The sequence below is a fragment of the Tauraco erythrolophus genome, chromosome 5, assembly GCF_009769465.1.
Source record: "Tauraco erythrolophus isolate bTauEry1 chromosome 5, bTauEry1.pri, whole genome shotgun sequence".
NCBI classification, from domain to species: domain Eukaryota; kingdom Metazoa; phylum Chordata; class Aves; order Musophagiformes; family Musophagidae; genus Tauraco; species Tauraco erythrolophus.
In genome coordinates this window covers 79,471,174-79,494,690 of record NC_141469.1, presented here as the reverse complement: position 1 = coordinate 79,494,690, position 23,517 = coordinate 79,471,174, and the positions used below count along the sequence as shown (strand labels likewise).

Genomic DNA, 23,517 nt, shown 5'->3' with positions numbered 1-23,517 from the left:
TATTCTGCTAGGATTAGGTAAACTTCTAAACTAAAAGTACCTTCCATCTTCATACATTTCTCGCTGAAATCAAGGTATGCCTCTTCAAGGTACTCTTGTTCATCTGACATTCACAGCAAATGGTTGCTGACACTAGTCACGGAAAAACAGAAAAAAAAAAAGCCACAGCGGTTTATTAGAAGCGTTCATACATCTGCATTTCACACTTGCCAAACAGAAATGCATAATGGATAATACTGGTTAATAATATACATATTTTCAAACTTTTAATAAGCCATTACCAACCTTAGTGGGTAAACAAAAATTTAAACTTAATAGCGAGCAGCATTGTCTTTTGAAAGAAGTTAAAAGAGCTAAAAAACAGTTTAGCAGTTTTAATCACTCAATGAGTTTTCACTAGAATTGCCTGCCTGCAGTTTTGGATTTCCATATTCCAAGAGTTTTTCTGTAACAAAGCCACAAAACCACCAGGCATTTACCCCTATTGGCTTTTCTGGAGTTCATAGATCCACCAAGCAGCATGTTCAGAAAATACGTCGCTCCTCTTTTGACATCATTAGCCTGCTTATGTTCCTCTCAACCTTATAAGGAAGAAGAATTTGGTCACAGCTGAATGCTTCTGCAAGTCACATTCCTTTGTCACTGCAGAGTGCCATATGCAATTTGAGAACGTCTCATTCAGGACAAATTATAGTACAGATGAATATATTCTGTAGAGAGACCTTCCTACGGATCCACTATATACCTTTGCACAGCTCCTCCTCTTACCTATGGTATTTCATAGATTTCATAGATTTCATAGAATTTCTAGGTTGGAAAAGACCTTAGAGATCATCCAGTCCAACCGTCCCTAATCCCCCATTAAACCATATCCCTAAGCAGTTCATCGAGGATACTCCTACATCATGCCTAGTTTTGTCTACACCACCTTTCAAAGACATATGGCCTTTTTATGAAACAAGAGAAAGAGAAGCTATCACATCTCTAGGTAATGTGTTCCAACTGGTAATCATGTTTACTAGAAAATACAGCCTTATTTCTCATTTGAATTTCTTCGACCAGTCTCTCTCTCTAGGTCAAGGATCTCGGTTCCTCCACAACTTTAACCTAACTTGGGCACTTCTCAGTTTCTTTTTGAATGAACTGAATGAATTATTTCAAATTTCTTTCTGTAAAATGTTTTCCAGTTCTAAGTTTATTTTGATCTTATTCTGATTTTTTTTTGGTATTCATTCCTTCTGTGTTAACCTAAGACAGTATCTGATGCCAATCTCCCCAGTTCTGTAGAACTACAGAATCCCACACTCCTTCCTGCTGCTCCTGTTCCCCGTTTATAAAAAAAAAAAAATCAAGAACTTCAGGAGCCATTATAGTCTCACTGCAAATAAAGTTTCAACATTTTTCTCACTACAATGCCATAATCTCTTTCAGCATTTGCACCCTATAGAATTTGCATGTTATACTGATCTTCCCACTGTTTGAACTACAGCCCTTATGAGAAATAAATTACTTTTTTGGCTCACATTAAAAAAACCCACCAAACCCACAAACAAAAACAAAACCAGAAAAAACGCCATAAAGATAGCCCCAGTGAAGGTTTAAAGAAAGTTCACTGGTCATCCACTGAGCTTGATAACTGTCAATTATGAAACTCTATTAAAGGGCTATTAAAGAGTGATTTTCTGAAACACAAAAAATCTTGCATTTTGTCATGGCTCTGTGTAGAAGGTGAGTCAGCTTTATTTTTTAGAAAGTAAAAATCTACACCAGGGCTATGAAATAAATCACTAGAGCTCACAGTTTTGCATTACAGTAAGACCACCTTCCAAAGGCACCTTGTAAGTTATATTTCATTTATTCTGAGAGACAAAAATCACATGATCTCTTCCAAAGCTCTCCATGAAGCTACAAATATCTTGATACTATGGCCAACTAGAAGACAAACTACAGCTATGGCATTTAAAAAAGAAACCAAAACCACCACACTAAGTCTCCCATTCCCTTCCCTACAATTTTTAGCAACAGGAATAGAATTAATGTCTTCTAATCAGTCCCGTGTTCTGTTGCCTTGAGCAGTACAGGTGTCCAAAATGCAGATGAAACTTTGAGTTCATACATGCTTTTGGAGGTCATGTGTTTTGGGGATGTTTCTTTTTTCTTCTTTCTAGTAATCTACAAGACTCCTGGCTATAAATTGTTCCTTCTAGCAATCACATGCCACAATTTTGCTGGCTATTTTTATTCATTAATACCAGCTGCTTCACATTGCCTGGAGGTAACGGAAAAAATATGTATATGTGTTTTAAACATATGGTAAAAACTGATGAAGGTCTTTTATGTAGAATAATCCATATACCCAGGGTAAAATTCACTCTTATGCAAAGACCAGGCTAAAAGGCCTGTTCTCCACTTGAACCTTCAAGGACTCCCATCATTTCAAGTTTCTGAGCCAAATCCAAATGTGTAAGTTTGCATTGCTTCCATGAAGTGGCAGAGAAACACCCATCAGTTTCCATCAGTGTGGATTTTCTGATCGAGTGGTAAGCAAGCCTTGATTAGCCTTCTGTACAGGGATAGATTTTATGGTTGCGCTTAAAGCTAGAAAAGCACAGGCTCCCTTCTAACAACCATTAGTCATGCTCCACTTTGGTTCCAAAAGTGTTCTGTTGCCATCATTGCTAAACAAATCAGGTTTTCTCTAAGATTACCTAGTTCCAAAGTTTAACATACAGACAAAAATTAAAATGAGGATGAAATAGCTGCAAAAATAATGTATTCAAATTATGTGTTCTAATTGTCTGTAGTACTAAATAAAATCAAGGATATTAAGTGCTAGCACATAATCAAGTGCAGAAGGCTTTACTTCAGCAAATACTAAGCTTGTGCACAATAACAAGTTTCATACCTCTTAACCACAATAGTCCCAAACACAATCATAGGACACGTCAGGACAAAATACAACAAGATCAAAATAGAGAGGGAAATGGGGTTGACAGAAGAGTAACAACAAAAGAAGATGGAAGAGAGTCATGGATTGATTTATGTACAGGCACTATCAGGATCCCAAGATAAACTAATTCTAGGAAACTATCTTGATTTCTTTTTCTAGAGGTTACACACTATTCTATGTGACCCTTTTCTTTCCAGGATGATCTGCCAGTTTGGTTAATGGATTATTTTTAATTTATGACATTTCTGTTACATAGCAATAATGCAGGCCTTTTTTTGTCTTTTGTTGTTGTTAAAGACTGCATACATTTGTGAATTTTCTTTCATATCGGTCTCACCTTTTCTCCTTTACTACTACTTTCAGGTATGAAACATTTTCTTGTTAATGTAGCCAGCATACTCTCTGGTATAAGAGAAAAGGACAATCAAGTCCTACAAAATCTTGAGCATTCATTTGTGCTGCAACTTAACTAACAAACTGGACACAGAGAAAAATATCCTTATATCATCAGGGACATGATGTCTTCAAGATTTGTTATTGGCTTAAATGGAAAAAAAATTCCTAAGCACGAGAAAACATTAAACCTACTTAGCAAGTTAATTCTCACAGAACTCATCAGTGCTACAGAGCAGAATTAATCTCTTAAAATGACACCAAACTGAGTTTTACCAAGTGATTAAATGAAAGTTAACAGTGGACTTTTTCCTTCCTATCCGTGAATATCAAACTAATTCAAACCACGATTTTTCTGTTCTAGGTATTACAAGAGAATAAAATTTTAAGAGCTTTGCTTGAATCTAAAATGGCTTTTATGAAATTCTGAATAGTAATAAAATCTAATAGCAGTGAAAGCCTCTTTACCTTTGGCTTAACAGGAAAACCTTTCTCAGTGATATTAATTATTCTTTCTTTGCCACTGAAAAACATATCATTTGCTCTTCGTCACTGATTTTCGTACTACTGACTTTCCATATGCAACGCTTGGTTGTATAGCACATATCTTTTTCCCAACTGCCAGCAGAGAAAGAATGACAGGGTCTGAAAAATCGTGTTGCATTATTTCTGCCAGAGGCTATGCATCTGTCCTCTGCACAAAATAACCAGACTAACCAATCACTTGGCTGATTAAGCAATATGGCATCCAGCTCATTCTTCCATATCTGTGTTAGCCTGCAATCCCAACAGGGATAATCACGTGGCTTCGTCACTGAAGAAAACAGATGAAACTCAATAGAAACATATGTTGGGGTTAAGGTACTTCCTCTCTTTTCACATATCTCTATATATCTAAACATACATATACAAACATTTACAAATACCTTAGCATCTCTTGAATGTGAACAACATTGAAGAAAAATAAAACATGCCTCTGAATTTTCACTTGATTATCAAAAAAATCTTTATATTACAGGCAGAGGTTTTTTTAAAAACCTCTCTTGTATTTCTTATTGTGTGATTCCTACTAAATAACACTCAGCACTAGAAATCTACAGAACTAATTCTGCAAGCCAGAAAGGATCAGTAACAAACTCACCTCTTGATCATAAATTAGAATAAAACTCACCTAGTAACACAATTTCACCATACTGAGTACATCTTGCTCACCCATCAGGCAACCTGTCCTGTGGAAACAGGCTAGCATTTCTAGTGCACATTCCCAGTAAATGACAAAATAATCACAACATGAAAAACAAATGCAAATTTAGATTTTTTTTTTTTTCTTCTAAAGATGGCTTAAGATTTATGTCTGTTTTTAATGTTAACTGAACTGTTTAAGCCACCAGTAAAAAAGTTTGGTTTATGGGTGATAAAGATACGCGTCATTTAGTATAAATCCAGAGAAACCAAAAAACCAAAAGTGATAGAAATTAGATTTGGCAAGTTCTTCTGAGAAGCAATTAAAAGCCCTATCAAAGAGCAGAAAGATGAATCTAGTCTAATTTTATGATCCTCACACTCTGATGAATAAGAATTCTTTAAGATGAAACAGAACCCTATAAAACTACCTACCCCAGAAACAAAAATGCAAATATTTTTGCTTAGGCCTTACAGTAAAAGAAAAATTAATAATTTAATTCATTATTTTCTTTATGACAGAAGTAGCCTGATGTCATTGCACTAAATGTAGGCTTCCATCAGAAGGAAAGGAAACAAAACACAACAAACTAAACATGAGTGGCTAGATATTTCTTTCTTAAAAAAAGAAAATGGAGAGCAGAAAGGACCACGTTTCAAAAGTTTTGCTCAGGCAAATATACACTTCACAACTGTCTGCATAAAAGAAAGCTTAAATAAGCCCATAATTAAATCCTATTCAGTTCCTGCTTTTTTATTTGGGCAAAAGATCAGAGCAAATGCAAATAAGTGTGTCACATATGAACAGCAGGTCTGGCTGGTATTTACTTCTGAGGAAAACCAATACAGTCCTGCTTGTTCAGCAGAACCCTACAAAGAGAAGACTTCTATTTTTCTACACATTTGAAAAGAGAATGTTCAATTTCACCAAATAGGGCAGAAGGGTAAAAAGAACTCCCTCAGCAACCGCTGAAGTTTTCAACAATATTCCAATCTTCCCATTAAGCCATTCTAATACACAAGACACGAGGGCCTGTTCAGCAGTGGCAGGAAAAGATGATCAAGTACCGACTCCTGCAGTGAAACCGCAATGCCCTTGTTTTGCACTTAGAAAATTACTTTTCCAGGGACAAGATTCACCTCTGAACATGAGGGCACCTGCCAGCACTGACTGCCGCAGAAAGAAGGTCCAAGTGGTTTGAAAGTCTACCAAGGCAAGAACATGCTAAGCCAGCTGTTCCCACAGCAGCCTGTTCTCACAGAAGTCTATGGAGCATTTTGCACCGCATCCATTAATTTAATCCCAGAGCATCAGCAGTGAGGGCAGATCTGCTGCTGTCCCACTGGGAATGACATCTTCTAATTAGTGCAAGGTCAACAGGCTCACAGAGAGGCTGAAACAGAGCTCATAGACATGCTCATATAATAACCATCAACCTGCAGATTCAGCTTTATATTTTCAGGCTGGGTAGAAAACACTTCTGCTACCAGAGACAAGGGAAAAATCTAAAACATCAAGAAGCCTACCACTTTCCAAGTGCACTTTTCTGTCCTCCTACAATTTAAAAGCGCTATTGATTAAAAAAATAAAATCAGAGCTCTTGGATAATCAAAAGTCAGTTTAAAAACAAGAAGTGGTAATACTTAGTTCTTTGAAAAAGATTAATCTTGCAGGCTTTATGCAATCAGCTCTTTAGTAAAGAGCCTTGCTTAAGACCAATTATTAGTGAAAGCACTAAATTCCTTTAGCATTTTGTCTGTGCTGATTTGAAGTTTTAATGTTCCCCCACCCCCCTCACTCACTGCAGGATTTGTATGCTGCTACTCAGAGAGCAGCGGGCTTCTCTTTTGCTTTTTGTTTCCAAAGAAGCCCATAATAAATACATTTTTTTGATTATTTCCCAGTTTGCACATAGTACCATGGATAGTGTTAGAACAGTTCTGGCAACATTTTGAAAATGAAGCGCTACCAGATGCAGCTTAATTGTGTCACACTGGAAACAAAAAGGTGGGGGTTTTTTTTAATCATTTTACCTTGAAATACTGAAGAATCACAGCCTTTACATCAGATTAGTTGCAAACATGGTTTAATCTCTTTGATGCACATTGCTTATCTTGGAAGCATTAGAGAATACAAAATATAAAACAATGGAGAGGTCAAAAGATAAAGTAGGCATTTTTAAGAGAAAAAGGTGATTTGGAGCTCCTCTTTCTTAATTTTAGTTCAGAACTTCAGTTGCTTCTACGTCACTTAAGTTCATATTGTTTTTCCTCATTTTTGAGGAGAAATTCTGATTACTGTACTAACAAAGTGATATATCACGGCAAGAATAAAAATCCTCCTACAAATAATTGCAGTGTTCTACTTCCAGATCTGGTACAAATTCTTTCAGCAGCCTTCACACTTACATTGCCACTTGGTGTTCCATAGATAGAAGCACATAGAAGTAGAAATAGCAGCATATGGAAATGAAAGGCTCATGGGTCAAAACAAGGACAGGGAGGGATCACTCACCAGTTACGCTCATGGGCAAAACAGACTTGACATGGGGAAAAAATCAATTAATTACCCATCAAATCAGAGTAAGATAATGAAAAATAAAACCAAATCTTAAAACGCCTTCCGTCATCCCTCCTTTCTTCCCAGGCTCAACTTTGTCCCCGAGTTCTCTACCTCCTCCTCCCCAGCGGCCCGAAGGGGATAGGGAATGGGGGTTGCAGTTGACTCATCACATGTTTCTGCCACTCCTTCCTCCTCAGAGTGAGAACTCCTCACAATCTTCCCCTGCTCCAGCATGGGGGTCTATCCCATGGGAGACAGTCCTCCATGAACTTCTCCAACGTGAGTCCTTCCCACAGGCTGCAGTTCTTCACAAACTGCTCCAATGTGGGTCTCTCCTACAGGGTGTAGTCCTTCAAGAACAGACTGCTCCAGCACGGGCTTCCCATCGAGTCATGGTCTTCTTCAGGTGCAGCCACCTGCTCTGGCGTGGGGTCCTCTGTTATGGGTGGATCTTCTTTCATGGGCTGCAGGGGGGCCACCTGCCGTCTCACCACGGGCTGCAGGGGAATCTCAGCTCCAGCATACCTCCTCCTGCTCCTTCTTCCCTGACCTTGGTGTCTGCAGAGCTGTTTCCCTCACATCTCACTCCTCTCTCTGCTGCAGCCGCGCCGGGCTGACCGGCCCGACGAACCCTGGCAGCCCCAGGGGGACAAGCTCCACCCAGCACAGACAGCCACCCATCTGGGAGGCTGGGGGCAAGGGCGCATCTGCCCCCACTCTCTGCTGCAGGTTACCCCAGCAGTTTCATTTTGTGTTTGTTTCCCTTTTTAACTATGTTATCCCAGAGGCGCTACCACTGCCACTGATTGGCTCCGCCTTGGTCAGAGTGGGGTCTGACTTGGAGTCAGAAGAGCTTCTAGAAGCTTCTCACAGGAGCCACCCCTGTAGCCCTTCCCCTGCTACCAAAACCCCACCACACAGACCCAACAAAATCAGAAGAGCAGTTTCTGCCCAATATGGAAAAATCTCCAGATTTCTGCTCCAGCCTTCACAGCTCTATTTACAGAAGCAAAGGTTTACTGGGTTTGGTTGGGATGGAGTTAACTTTCTTTACAGCAGCCCATATGGCACCGCGTTTTCTATTCATGACTAAAACAGTGCTGGTAACACCAGTGTTTTGGCTATTGCTGGCCAGTGCTTGCACAGTATCAAGGCTTTCTCTGTTTCTCAGCAAGTGGGCAGTTGACTGGAAGCTGTGACATGAAAAGCAGCAGCAGAAGCATAGAGAGATGGTGAGCTAGGACACTTTGGTTCGTGCTACAGTAACTTGCTTTCGGCTACACAAATGTGTGAGGCGAGGAAAAAAAACAACCAACCAACCAACCAACCAAATTCACACCCCCAAAACCACAGACCATGAAAACATGCTCCAGAGATAAGAAAAATAGCAGAGATCACTGAAAAGCACACTCAGGAAACCCAAAAAATCGGACTGTGAAAGAGATCCAGCATATGCCACAGTGAGAAAGCAGCTGAGAGTCCAAAGAGAAACATCTCCTGGAGCCCTGCAAAGACAGGTAGAGTCCAGGTAAACCATAAGTATAAAAGGTTAAGGCTGTCAGATCCAAGCCAAATAACCCCAAAGCAGTGAAGTTCAAGGCAGCAACCACATGGGAGACAATGCAGATTAGCACCCTACATGATTTCTTCTTACATGGACAAGGTTCAACATTTTGTGTAAACAAGACTATTGTAGATGAACATTCCATTGGATACAGTCTCATCTGTCTTGGCTCTAACTCTGTAGCTAACGGACACGAGATCCAGTCCCAAAGTTCAGGGACTCAGTTCCTCTGTTGTTCTACTTTAACTGGAGGGCAAGAGTCGTCTTCAGATGCTTGCCTCCTAAGCCTTGGTTGGTTTGCAGTTGTTCTTTTAGCTTCACTGGATTCTCACCTGCATTTGTGGTAACATACAAACCTAGAGAGCCAAAATATACCAGCAACTTTCTTGTACATGGTGGATGTAAAATGGAGTTTGGCCTAAATGAGATAACCCCTCAAATACTGCCTACTCCATTTATAATCCTCTTTTATTCTTTCCCTTTATTTTTATTCTTGTTTCTTTGAATGCTTCTGTACTTTGTAATTTCATATAGACAAAATTAGTGAAAACCTGTTAACTGTTATTTTACAGCATGTTTTTAAACTTGTGAACTTCACTCCCCAGAAAGGCTCACAGACCACCATTAAAGCAACCTCAAAAGATAACTAAATAATAACACGATTACAGGCTGACTAATGCTTACTAAAGGAAAAAAAAAACCAAACAACCAAACAAAAGAACTCTACACACCTGTAGTAGTCTGCAAACCTAAAAAAGATGGTAAGCACCTGTTATACTGGCCCTGACCCAAACTTCATCACTCCAGTCTCTTCTCTCATAGTTTTCACAGATGACTGATGAAACTTTATACTGCATGACTTCCCTTATAAACCACGATGCTTCCCTCTGCACACCCAAGCTGAGAAAATTTTCAGCCTGAAACAATACCAGAATATTTTATGAGAAAAGGAAGAAAAAAGATACAAGAGCAGAATGTACTATGAGCACATATTTTATTAAAATTGCACATGGAGATTGAGCAGATATTGAACATTCCACAGGAATCATGAAATGCATAATAAATTCATACTGCATAAAATCCTCTCCGATGCTGGAATTCTTCATATTAGTGGTAGACTCCCTGGGGATATACATAGGCACAAATCTCTGGGCTTTAGTGGGCAAGACTTCTTGAATTTGTACTGATCATTTTGTGAGCCACTGGTTAAACAGCTCCTAGTTTACATTTTTGTCTTTATTTGGCTAGTTAAGTCCACTTCTTTGGAAAAGCCCATTGTGTCACATTTAAGAAAACAGCGACTTAACCCTTTTCTGTCAAAATAAATGGCTCTGTGTATTTCAATATTCAGTCACGGACTTAAAGAGAGGAGAATTAACACACTCTGCAGGCTCTGAACACAATCAGATTAATTTCCACACAGGCAGCCAAATCTTTCTTCAAGTTCACATTGATGAACATCAATGATGCCTTCCAGAGTTAATGTCACAAAATCAATGTGGAAAGGCACCTAATTCCTTAGCACTAGTTTCAAGATATACAGACACATATAGGATAATAACCAAACCAAGAATGGGTAAACAGGCTGAATTTTCTTTCATTAGTTACATGGTTATGGAGAAAAATCTGAAATGAGGAGTTGTTGCAAGTTACATACAGATGCAAAAAAGTCAATTAAGTATGCCAAAATGAAAAGATGAGCTTGATTGTTTGAAACTGTCCAGTGTAGGATCGGTCTAGATAAACTACAATTTTCATTTCATTACCAATATTTAGCAAATCCTCAAACTGAAGACAAGGCAACTGTTTGAAGGAGAGAAAACACATTGGTTCCCCATCAAGACATATCTTGACGTACCGAAATGGAAAGATCAAGACATTTATGTTCCATTTTTCAAGTACATTAAATATGTGAAAAGGAAGCTGCTTTCCCCACCCCACCCCACCCCAAAAAAAAACCACTGTCTTCTTTCTGCACATCTTTTATACACAACATGCTACTTTGAATTTGCATTTAGTTAAACTAATTTGCATTAGTTTAGTTTTAGAGAAGTTGTGGATGCCCTATCCCTGGAAGTGTTCAAGGCCAGGTTGGATGAGGCTTTGGGCAACCTGGTGTAGTGGAGGGTGTCCATGCCCATGTCAGAGGGGTTGTAACTAGATGATCTTTGAGGTCCCTTCCAACCCGAACCATTCTATGATCCTATGATTTTATATCCCAACTGTAGTTATAGAAATGGCGCAATATTCTTTTGAATATTGTCTTCAAAATAGATGTGGTCTTTTATTGTCAGTGCTTGAATGAGGCTATTCTGGAATTCTCCACCATCAACTCACCATCCTTAAATAAACTTTTCTCCAGCACACGAAATATTCGACAAGAAATCCTCACAGCATGAATGAAGGACATCCTGAACCAAAAGCTTATATGAAAAGGAAACCAGCTATAGGTGCGTTAACAGTTGACAAAAATTCTGTACCCAATCTCTACATAAGATTGACCTTTTTAAGACTGGTTCCTTTTCTTTGTACAGAGGGAAAAATGACTAAACTACCATAAGTAAAATAGCCAAGAATGTTTACAAAGAAAAACTTCAAAGATTTAATGTTCTTTTCAAAGCCATTTCATTGTGGAGCTCAGAAGCGTGCATGTATTTAAAAATACTCACAGCAAAACAGTAAAAACTATGAAGAATCACTGCCATTCTGAGTGTCTCTAACTACCAAGTAAGGTAAAAGATTTTCAGTTTTCATAAAGAAGCAGTATTTTTCCTTGAAGAAATAATAAACAAAGGAGTTATAAATAACTGTCTCTAATGAAGAAGCGTCAATAACACTTAGCATTTTGCACTGTATTTCTGATGTTGAGTCTGATGGCATGTTTATTGCTCTGTTGTCACATAGTATGATAGGAAATTTTTGCTCATATAATTGTAATACTGGATCTTTCAGACCGTATCCTAGTTTAAATATAAACTATAATAGAGCTAAACTTTTTCCTAGTGGAAAGTTATGCTTAAACATGATCTTGTCTCACGATTGTCTTCATTGTCTGGAAATAATCGAATCAAATGATCACAATACTGTTTTTCACAGGTGGTAGGTGAAATATAAACAAGGCAGAACTCAATGACACGTGAGCAATGCTGCTAACAACCTTCTGTGGGCTATCCAGCTGCAGTTTTCCATTCTACAGCAGGCAACCCATTTGAACCCAATGTTTAAGGGTCAAGGAGTCTCTTCTGCTTCCACTTAAGCCTTTGAGAAAGCTGTTGATGAAATCAAATTAATAATACAAAAGCCTAAACATTTTCACTTTCTCTGAGGAGCACTCCTGAAATCAGATAAGTGTTTCCATGTTGGAGGAGTGTGTTTGTCCCCCTGAACAAAATGACATGCTTTGTAAGAAACAAACTGCACCAACAATGATCAGCACAGTGAATGGATACTAGTGTCTCTCATCTGTCTCATCAAAACTACCGCAACAAACTTTACTATCAATCATTACAGAAATAATTGATTTAGACCCCAATAATTCAGACACGGGTCATCTGCGTGGAAAGCCTGGAGATCTGCAGGTGCTCAGCAAAAACTGAAAACTCGCAGCTTAGACTGCAAGTCTTTTACTTGCAATCATTAACTGCTGTTACAAGATTAAAATAAGTGGACATGGTCAAAATGTTTGTGTTCTCATATGATGCAATTTAGAGTGATGAGTGTAGGAATCCACAGACAAAACAGCTTTTTTTTTGCAGAGGATGAAAGTAATATTTGGGCACTATCTCCATCCTACTGAAGTTTATACTGAAACTGATTTAATATTTTTCCCCTCCTTTTATACACAGGCAGGTAGTGTTCTGACTACAATCATACTTCAAAGCATTGTGTAGTTGAATTTTAACATGAAGGTCGGGTGACAGTCCTTATACTGAATCCAAGGCTCCTTGAGTTTTATGACATATAAAAATCTCTGTATTCTCTTTTTTAAGTTGGAGCCGTTTACTATCTAAGAATTCCAGATGTGGCTTTAAAGCAGTGTTTTCTAGCTTTCAATGTAGTTGCCTTCCCCCCTCAACTTCAAAATGGTATCAAGATGAAGTTTCTAGGGCAAACAGATCTGGAAATGTTGAAGGCATGATTCTGGCTCATGCACATACATACCCTCCCATAAAGAAGAAAAAAGTGATTTTAATAAAGACTAAATAATGAAAAGCGATACAGGTTTAAAAAAAAACAAAAACGAAAAAAAACTTAATACCACAAGAGCAGAAGAGACACGAAGAAAACCCTTCGATGGACACTTCAAAAGCCTAGTAAAAATCCATCTATATTCATAACCAAAAAGTTCTTTGTGAAATGAGAAAGCAAATTTAGAAGAGGCCCTACTATTCCAGCCCTCAGGCTTTCTTCAAGGTAAAACACCACAACTGAGCAGAAACCTCAGCAGTGTTCCTTTAAATCATGTTTACCCAACACCTGTTTGGCTGCTGGCAAGGAACTCTCATATCCAATGAACTGGCCATTGAGGGCTTTCAATTTACCCTTGGCAATCTAGCTTCTCAACTCCATCTTGTAAAAAAACTCTAAACGTTAAAAAACTGGAACTAGCGTCACTCTCCTCTTTAACAGCATCTAAATCAGGAGTTTTGATAAGCAAGTTTCCAAGACCAATTCATAAAGAACAACAGAATATTAATTCTGAGCTATCAGTTGCTTTCATTCCAGCATTTGATTCGGCTGAAGTCCTTATTATTTTAAGGGTGGTTGTGAAAGATTCTGTGTCAGGTTTGAGGAGTAGAACACCATTCCTACGCATTTCTTACTAGTGTTCAAGCACTACACTAAATCCCGTTCCTACAGATGGATAAACAGACATGCACGCAAAGTTACATGAAGATTCAGTTTCTATCTTATTTTTTCCTGCGGATTCTCCTATATTAAGTGACGGAATAGTTTTCTCTTTCCCTGTCTTTGGAGATGATGCCATAGATGCAGTAAACTTATCTTCTGGCTCACAGGGAAGCAGAGTTTTTTTCTGTGCTACTGTAGTACCTAGCACAAAAGCTTAAAGGTTCATGATCAGATACAACAGATGCCATGTATGGAGACACACACTTGTTTTTGAAGCTGTTAGCATTTACAGGGAATACATTGATCAACACCTTTAATCCCTCGGGAAAGGAAAAGGATCTGGACTACTCTTAGTATTTGGTCGGGCTGCTCAAAGTAACCTTTATTCTTTTTGTAGGATGGAAAGGCAGCAAGTTTAACCCTCTGTGTGACTCACCTGTGGAACTTCTTGAAATTAAGGAAATACAAAGTGCAAAGGAGGTCATGGTAGCCCTGTTCTATTTCCACCACCACCATGCCAAGACGTCCACTCATTTAATCCCTCTCCTGATTTCTACTGAATTATTCCAGATGTAGAAGCCTGGTTAGCTCCAAACTGCATCTAAAAAAACCCTGTGACCTAGTCTACATTTTCCATTCCACACCTCTGATGTATTACTAAGTTGCTAGGGCTCAGAACCCCTATTGAAAGAAAAAAGATCAGGCAGATGTCAGCATTGCCAGCATTTATCTACTGTTTTTCCATCACAACCTGTATGTCCTTACTTGAAAAGTTACGCTGAATATTCACGTTAGTCAAAACCAGGCATATGGGAGCTCACATAGGAAAATAGAATTCTCAGTCATGAGGCTCTTTACAAAAAAAGATTGCCTTTTTCATAAATTGCTCAAAGGTCCTGCAGGAATCAAATTAATCATTTCATCTAGGAGATGTAGTAATTTTCTACCATTTATTTAACCCCCAAGATTAGGGATTGGTAATCTCCACCTACCTCATTAATCCTTGTGTTATGGAAAGCTAGGTCCAGATTGTCCTTCTATCAGCCATACAGATCAAAGGTGTTAGTACTTTCACACATCACATGCCCAAAGCAGCAAAAAGAACAGCTAGAAGTGAATAATCATCCTGAGACTGTACAAAAAGCACAGGATTACAGCCATCATTTATCCAAAAGTAGCAGGTAAAGAACCATTTATAAGGTGGATCAATGTAGAGGCAGAGGGTGAGAGGCAGGGGGGAATACTTTTTGACAATTTTCATCAATTAACAAAGTAAAACTCCTCTTGATTGTTAAAGCAAAATAACCTTTAGAAAAAGAACATACATGGAAGTTTCGTTTTGCTTTTCTTCACAAGAAAAAACATACCTATATAACTGCTTAGATTCATGATTCACGTACATATCAGTATCTTTCCAGTAAAAAAAAAAAAAAAAAAGAGTTGTTTTAGAAACTGAAGAAATGAGACAATGGAGCTTTTTATTTTCCCTGCTGGAAAGTCAGGTCCTCCTTGTCCTCATACCCATTGCGTGGTTCAAGAGCATTATTACTTTGTATTGCATGTTCCTGAGGTCATTGCTCTTCGGTAACAGAACAGATGTAGGAAGAACAAGTGTTGGGTGCAACAACCTTTATTACCTCATTAGTCCTGTTGCTGCCTCCTGGAAGACACCCAACTGTTGTCTCACAAGAGTCTCAAACACCATACCAACCTTAATGAAGTTGAACTTACTGTTAAAAACAGAACGTTAGGACTGGCCAACTGACAATGCTGCCCTTTGAGATAAGACAGAGAAAAGCTAACGAAAGAGAGACACTGGCAAAAGAATAATTTCTGGGGTAGCCCTATCCTGTAAGTATGGCTTCCTTAAATAAGGCAGCTGCAGACAACAGGGAAAATTTGAACTTTACAGTGAAAATTCATACGATAGAGGAAAATACGTTTGTAGAGAGCAAGTCCTGCCCACAAATCGACCATATGCTCCTGTTCTTAATAAGGGTTATGCTGGGAATACCATGGCTGTTGGCTTAAAGTTAGAATAAACCTGAAAGCTTCTTTAATACAGAGCCTTGCAAGGAATGCTTTCCAGGAACAGTGTAACAACAGGGCCTCAGCATCAAACCAGCTAAGTATGAAAACTAGATCTGCTTGTTATCACGGTATTAATTTGCTTGAAGGCATTCCTGTTTCTAAATTAACTTTACAGGATGATTCATATTCATGATTCCCATTCCCACTTATTCTCCAGAATTCATGTAGCACATATAGCATTTTTAAAACACTAACTTCTGTAGATTTTCACCTGTGTTTGCTATTCTGCCAAAATATTTTGATTGTCTTCCATCATAGCTAGTGGAAGAATCAAACCTGACAGCAAAAAGTCCAAACTCCAACTTCCAAGAGCAAATCCCATTTTAGCAGCTGATAACTCTTGTTCACCATCATAGTTAAACTTGAAGTTTTGCATGAACAGCTGCACACAGATGAACTGACTCCTTCTTCTGGATTTTGCATAGCCTACATGTTGATAGAATCTAAAAAGAAAGCCAAGTTTGAAGAAAATCTGTTCAGCAATTCTGAAAAAATAAGCTTTACACTACCAAAACACAGATTCATGTAATTGTTGAGGTTTGCTAATAAACATGCCTCTTTGCGTTTTCCCAATTCTGCCTTACTTTCTATCAGAGATAAGAATCCCATTAGAAGATACTTCCTACATCTCTTCAAAGAGACAGAGGAAGAAGAGAGAAGTAATTCTCAAAGCATTTATCTTAAATACTACTGTGAAAAAGTAAACAAAGATTGCAAATAGCATTCATCCCACTCATTACACAGGTCCCTTCATCACAACCTTCCCCCCACCCAAAAAAATCTAGATGAACATAAGTTTCATCCAGGCTCAGTAGCAGGCCGGTATCCACATTCTAAAAACAATTTTGAGCTGGTTCCTCCTGTATACGCTGTTTAGCAACAGAAAAGTAAGTTTCTGTGAGAAGGATATGAGACAGTTTCTAGCTAATAGCCTAAAAGGGATTATGACTATTCCACTGATTACTTGCAAACGCTTGAAAAGATCCCAGTAGGTCAGTGTTACTTTACACTTAAAGAAGTGTTTCACTTTCCATTTTTTTATGTTTTCCTTTAGCAGTTAATGTTTCATATACAAAAGTAACCAACTTCAGTATTTTTGAAGACTCCTAGAAAAGAACATATGCTTTGTCTTTCAAGCAAGCAAAGCTGAACCAAGAGAAGATTACTCTTTGGAGATCCTGAAAAAAATAGCCAGAAAATTAAACCAGGACCAAGCATTTGTACCACAGAAAATGCCAAAATCTAAGGATTTTTTTTTTTTTTTATTGCAATAATTAAAGATTAATTCAACTTTGGTCTGCCATAGTTTTTTTAGTTGAAGTAAGCTGAACAAGTATATCTGGAACAAAAAACTGGCAAGTTATATCAACTGAAATATAACATTCCGTACTGACACCTGTGGCAACAAGTACATATTAAACAAAAATCTGGATTAGTTAAAGTGAAAACTAGATATTTTCTTTTATTCGTTACTTGGCCATCTTTATAGGTCCTCCACAGCAGAAGAGAATCACCGGACAACTCAACGAACTCCAAACGTAAAAAAAAGCAAAAAAGTTTAACCATGCTACATAAAAAACTCTGCTTTTTTATTACATATTATGAGAAATTAATGTTAAGTGCTTTTGGAGATGATGATAAAGATGAGGACACTTTTACTGATGTTTTAAAACTTATTTACTTTTTTGATTTATAGATAATCCATCCATAATAAAGGCTCTAACCATTACATTTTCTCCTACAAACTACTAAAATCAGAGACTATCCAGCAGTTTAAATAACATATGAAAAAAGCTGCATCTATTTAAAAGCTAGAGAACTCATAGGACGGAGGGAGTAAAATATAAAAAAAGACAAGAGTTAAAAATCCTACTGCAAGAATATTAACTGCAATAAAAGAGAAGACATTAAAACCAGCAGCTAGTTAGGTGCCAGGACATAATAGAACCCATAAGCACAGGCAAAGAATGATGCTAAGTTAGGGAGAAAGACTGTTTTCAGAGAAGAACTTCCTGGCAGACACCACAACAAAGCAACATGAACGGTGACTGTGTGGTCCCCTTCTCGTAAATAAATCGGGCGTCAAAGGTTGATCTGCAGTTAATAAGAGGCCTACGCCTTCTCCAAGGATTTGTAGTATTCTGTCAGCACAGTCCAAGCCTTAGGAGCCATGAAGCCTTCCGGTGGGTTTTGTCCTTCTCGAGCCAGCTTGCGCATGCGGGTCCCCGATATAAATTCAAAGTCTTCATGGCTGCAAGAGTAGGAGGGGGGGCAAGGGGGAGAGGGAGAGGAGCAAGGGGGGGGGGGGGGAAAAGAACATATTTTAAAAGCAGGCAAAGTTACTCATATTCTTTCTGCTTTCTTGATACTTTATAAATTTCTTCTTGGGAGTATAAAGCTGTATAGCAACTGTCATCTCCAGACATTTGGCCAGCAGTGCCAATAAATCTCTACAACATATGCCCTCCGTAATTTAGCTTAGTAACTCCCGAGGTTTAGCAGCATGGTCCAACTGATCTCCTGCGGATGGAATTGAGCCTGTGCTTCCATCCTTCCATCTAGCCTAGCTGGCTCTCTGTAAGGAGACAGGGAACTGCTGTTGAGAGACAACCATTCCTCTACCTCCTGTCTCAGCCTTTTACCAAGCAACAGCAGCCATCTCTGGTTTGCACCTCACCCTGCCATGCCAGCAGACTAGCTCTATGTGCTGGCTGAAGAAGGTCATCTCAGTGCCACTAGAGGATGTGAAAAAACAACATTGCATGAAATCTTAGTGAAGGAGAGCTTGCAGAACAGAGAAAGTAAAAGCCTCAGAGTCTAGAGGCAAGCTCCACACCTGCAGCTGGGCCACTGCAAGCCACTGAGCATGCATATACATATATGCAAGGTTCTGCACACAGGTCGGGGCAATCCCAAGCACTAGTACAGGCTGGGCAGAGAATGGATTGAGGGCAGCCCTGAAGAGAAGGACTTGGGGGTGCTCGCTAAAGCGGAGCTCAACGTGAGCCAGCAAAGTGCATTTGCAGCCTAGGAGGCCAACCATATCCTGGGCTGCATCACAAGAAGCGTGGCCAGCAGGTCGAGGGAGGTGATTCTGCCCCTCTACTCTGCTCTTGTGAGACCCCAACAGGAATACCGCGTTCAGCTCTGGAGTCCCCAACACAAGAAGGACATGGAGCTGCTGGAGTGGGTCCAGAGGAGGGCCACTAAGATGATCCAAGGGTTGGAGAACCTCTCCTATGAAGACAGGCTGAGAGAGTTGGGCTTGTTCAGCCTGGAGTAGAAAAGGCTCCGGGGAGACCTTCTAGCAGCCTTCCAGTATCTAAAGGGTGCCTACAAGAAAGCTGGAGAGGGGCTTTTGACAATGGCATGTAGTGATAGGATAAGGGGCAATGGCTTTAAACTGAAAGAGGGGAGATTTAGATTAGATCTAAAGAAGAAATTTTTTACAATTAGGGTGGTAAAATACTGGAAGAGGTTGACCAGAGAAGCTGCGGATGCCCCATCCCTCGGATTGTTCAAGGCCAGGTTGGATGAGGCTTTGGGCAACCCAATCTAGTGGAAGTTGTCCCTGCCCACAGCAAGGATGTTGGAACTAGATGATCTTTAAGGTCCCTTCCAATCCAAAACATTCTGTGATATCAGCGATGTGGCACATACAGTTCAAAAAAAAAGAAAAAAGCAAAGGAATAATAAAAATATATTCCCTTAAAGATATTTTTCCCTAAAAAAAAAAATTTGGTTGGCAAATGCACAAATGAGCCCAGATCAGGATTTTTTATCATTGTTAACATGACAATCTAAATTAATGTTAACTTCTCGAGTATGTGGTCATAAGCAGCAAAAGCTCCACAAATTAAACTCTTACTCCTCACAGGACTGAAACAGTAGAGCAAGACGAGCACCAGAGTTCTACCAAATGCTCCAAAGCAAAAATGATTTATTCTTAAATTAAATATGTATTTTTTCTTACGCCATTTGCTCAGTTTGCAATACGTATGCATTACTTATTCTTTACTTGCCTATTTGAAATAAAAGCCAAGTATTGATCTCAGAGACACATGCCTTTAGACAGAAACAAGAGCCAAGTGTGTGCATCAGAAGGCATAGCTTGGCTCTACGTGCTGAGCTATGCTCAGTAGGGTATGGAAGTTCGCAAGAGACAGAAAACATTCCACAGTTCCCTTTCACAAAACCACTAGCCCCATAACTTTTTTATTTGGATTGAATACATTTACACAGCAGCACTGTCATACATGCTCTTTTCTTATTGCTCTCAATTTGAGACCGTGGGTTCCTGAAGTGTCACAAGGCAGAAAACCCTACTGTGCTTCAATTCTGCAAGATATAAGTTACATAAAAATGAAAACTTGAAGTTGTTGTAAGCTTATGGTGGAAAAGTTATATCACTGCTATTTATAACAGCTGAAAATTTTGCTCCTTGGCAGAGAGATGCCTACTGTCCACTAATGCTTGAAGGTAACTTGTGTTCTTTGCAAAAAACTATTTGTATAAAACATTTGCGAGGAACTGATACGCCTGGTTAATTCTAGCAAAAAAGTACTAAAGTCTTCAGATGCTCAGGAAGAGAAGAGTAAAGCAAGTGCTATAAAGTTTCTCTATGTGTGGTTTTCTCCACAGTATACTAGTAATACCAAAGTTCAAGTATTAAAAAAAAAATGTTAGCTGCTTTATCCCTTCCTTGTCTGTTAAGTTTTCAGAAAAACACTCAACTTCCTCCCACGCCCTACAAGTGAAATAAAGGTACTAAGACAATAAATTAAGACATGCCATATAAGCTTGCTTCAGTAAGACCTCAATTCCTTTAGCTTCCCGTTATCTCTAGTTGCATAAAAAGTAGCTCTAGGAATTGGAGATATCAAGAAAGACAGAAACAAAAAAAAAGCTAAGGAGATAAGGAGCTTATAGAAACTATAAGAAAAGGACAGGAAAGAAAAGCAAGACCGAGGACCATTTAAGAAACATACTACATTCAGCATCTCATAACGTTTCTAGAAATATTTCAAAAATACTATTTAAAAAGTACAAAAGTACTAATGATGCCATCTCATTATCCCAAATCTCTGTTTTGAATGGGTCTTTCTTTAAAAAAAAAAAAAAAGCCTTAATTAGTAATCACTAAAGTGATTCAAATGGAGCTTTGGTAATGTATACTGTATGTTGAAACAGCACAGTAATTTTTGCCTTTTTAAAATTACTGCATTTGCAATTTTATTGTTTCTAGTTTAACCTCCATTTTCATACCCAAAACAGATTATTTATTTGATTAACTACTCAGTACTCACTGTCTTTACTAACGGTAAAAATCAAATCTCTTGAATATCAGAAACTTAAGATTTCCATTAAGCAGAAATATCTTATCAGTACTGGCACTGTGGTGTGATGTGAACCACAAGCATTTTTAAATAAAATGTATCAGTAGGAGTAATTTGCTTTTGTAGAAAAAGAAACAAGAAAGAAGAGTCAAGTACTTTTGTTCACAGTGAATTTTGAGGAGTTACTCTACATCAAATGGATTTCAGAGGAACATGAGAGGAGGAAACATTTGACCATTAACGCTATGAAATGTAAACGTCAGAGCCATCCAAATTCCATTCTCAAGTGAGATTTGGAATGGCTCTCAATAAAACTTAACCCAAGCCTTTTCTGAGCATGGGATTTAAATACTTTTGAAATTTTTATTCAGTGACTGCTGGAATTAGCTTTCTTTGAGCCACATCGTATGTTAGTAAATGCTTGTAACATTGATTTGACCTTTTGGTACCCATTGAGTTTGACTAGTATTGACGTAATATTTGGTGCCTGGAGGACAGGGCTAGGCAGACAGAAGATGCATAACTTAGCTGTGCTCTCATACATCTAGCAATGGGAGAAAAAGAATCTTCTCTTACACTTCAGATTGTGCTCTCCTTCCACACTCAAGCAGTAAGTGGTTTAATTCAGAATAACATAGAAAAAATTTGCGCTGTTAATTGTCAAACTATTCACAGTAACTGAGCATCAGACTCAAAGGACACTACAAACCATGTACAGAAGATTAAGAATTCATATACCAGTTCTTTCTTTTCTTTCATTTGCAAAGACTAATGTTTTTATCTGTTAAATGGATTTCCCTTTTTTTTTTTACGCATTCAGTAGTTATATTTTACTAAAACATCACAGGTGACCACAGCAACAGTGACAGCTCTTTATGCTTTGTTGCAAGCTCAAACACTCTCAGAGCAGTGTGCGACCTTACAGTTCTTGTGACAAAACAACAAAGTTATCACCAATTTGCAAGTGGGAAATGACTGCACGAAGATGCCCGCAGTCCTACAGGAAACCTCTGCTGTATCTCTGAGGTGTCAGTACATTAATACAGTGACTGAGGAGAACATTTTTTCCACTTCAACGATTATTCCCTACAGGTTTAATCTAAGTATAAAACATATTACATAATTGATTTTTCACCTGAGAGCACTAAAGATCAGTCATAATCTTCAAATCCAGACCTTCTGTTAGGGTATCTGGCACTGTGCAAATGACCTTCTTGGAATTCCCATTTTCTGTGGAGGGCAACGTCTGGTGCTCTCCGACCCTTAAGAAATTACTCTTAAATACAAGACTCATGATCAAAGTAGACCATTTGTTCATAGTTTATCCATTCATAAAAATATGGTTTTGGAAACAAACGTAAGAAAATAAAACAATAAAATGACTTATTCACCCTGGTCTGGCTTCAAAACAACTGCCATGTTCTATTCAGCTGGTAAACTTTAGATCCAATTAATTCCTAGGACAATTCACAGCCTCTTTATCTGGGGTTCCGTCCTTTAACAATTCTCCTTCCCCAAATTCATGCTTCCTGAACAGCATCTGTCATGAGATGAAATCTGATCTTACAATCCTTTTCAGAAGGATTTTCACTCAACGTAAATTCGCCTTTGCAGCATCAAGTCATCGTAACTCCAAGAGGAACAGAACATTGTCCCTTATCCTGTCAAGTCTTTGTTACGCCTTGGAAACACCCCATGATGCTGAATGAACTAGCTACTATCAACTAGGTTCAAAACCTAACTGGCCATGAACAAACTCTCTGTGAAAGTAGAACATAATAATGTGATTAGTGCCAACATATGCAAAGCAAATCCTTTACCAGCTGTGAATAAATTTCCTTTCTGACTGGCAGGAAGGTTTAAGCCTTCTGAGCTGCTGTAGTGTTTTCATGTATCCTAAACTATGTACTAATGTTAATTGAGAAAACGTATTTCACACAGCTAAATTAAGACGGACAGTCAATGTGCTTATCTCAGTCACTGTCACTTTAAAAAAATCAGGTATCACACCAAACAAATTTGGGAACAGTGTGTACTCAGTTGGAACAACTGTCCTGTAAGTATGACTTGATAGTATTAAAGTAGTTGTAAAAGTCCTGGGAATAAACTACATAAAGTTAAAATCTCTCCTCTTCACAGATACCCATGCTTCATTCATATTTTACAGAAAGCATGAACAGTCTGGTCCAGTATCCTTACTTATGGGTTTCTTTTAGCCAAAATGATCTCATCAGTTTTCTTTCAGGACTGGAGGAAAAAAAAATAAAATAAAATCCATTTTTCCAGACACTGCTGTGGCTTTTTTAATTGCCAGACTAATTTCCTTTCTTAATTGAGTTTTTCCTCAGCAGCAGTTTGTGGCTGAATTTTATAGGACTGATCTTCTGTAAAGAATTGGGAATCTCTGCTCACCCAAACAACTACTATTATTAAGCCACCAATCCCAAATTACACTTGTCTGTGGTAACTGCTTAAGAGGCCTTTTTAGCTGAAGAGACACACTAACTGTTTTTCTGAAGAGATTTCAGCACTGGGTAGAGATTTTTTGGAGGGTGATGGTGTTTTTTGTTGGTTGCTTGATTCTTTG

General features: G+C 38.5%; 1 protein-coding gene across 1 annotated transcript in view; it reads right to left on the bottom strand.

The window, feature by feature from the left end:
* Positions 1–16,905: 16,905 nt before the first annotated feature.
* PAPSS1 (3'-phosphoadenosine 5'-phosphosulfate synthase 1) overlaps positions 16,906–23,517 on the bottom strand; it is a 50,567-nt gene continuing 43,955 nt past the window's right edge. Inside the window, exon 12 of the mRNA XM_086611484.1 lies at positions 16,906–17,845. Within this exon, the coding sequence (XP_086467610.1) occupies positions 17,707–17,845 (139 nt within the window). The 3' untranslated portion in view covers positions 16,906–17,706. The remainder of the gene's footprint in view (positions 17,846–23,517) is intronic.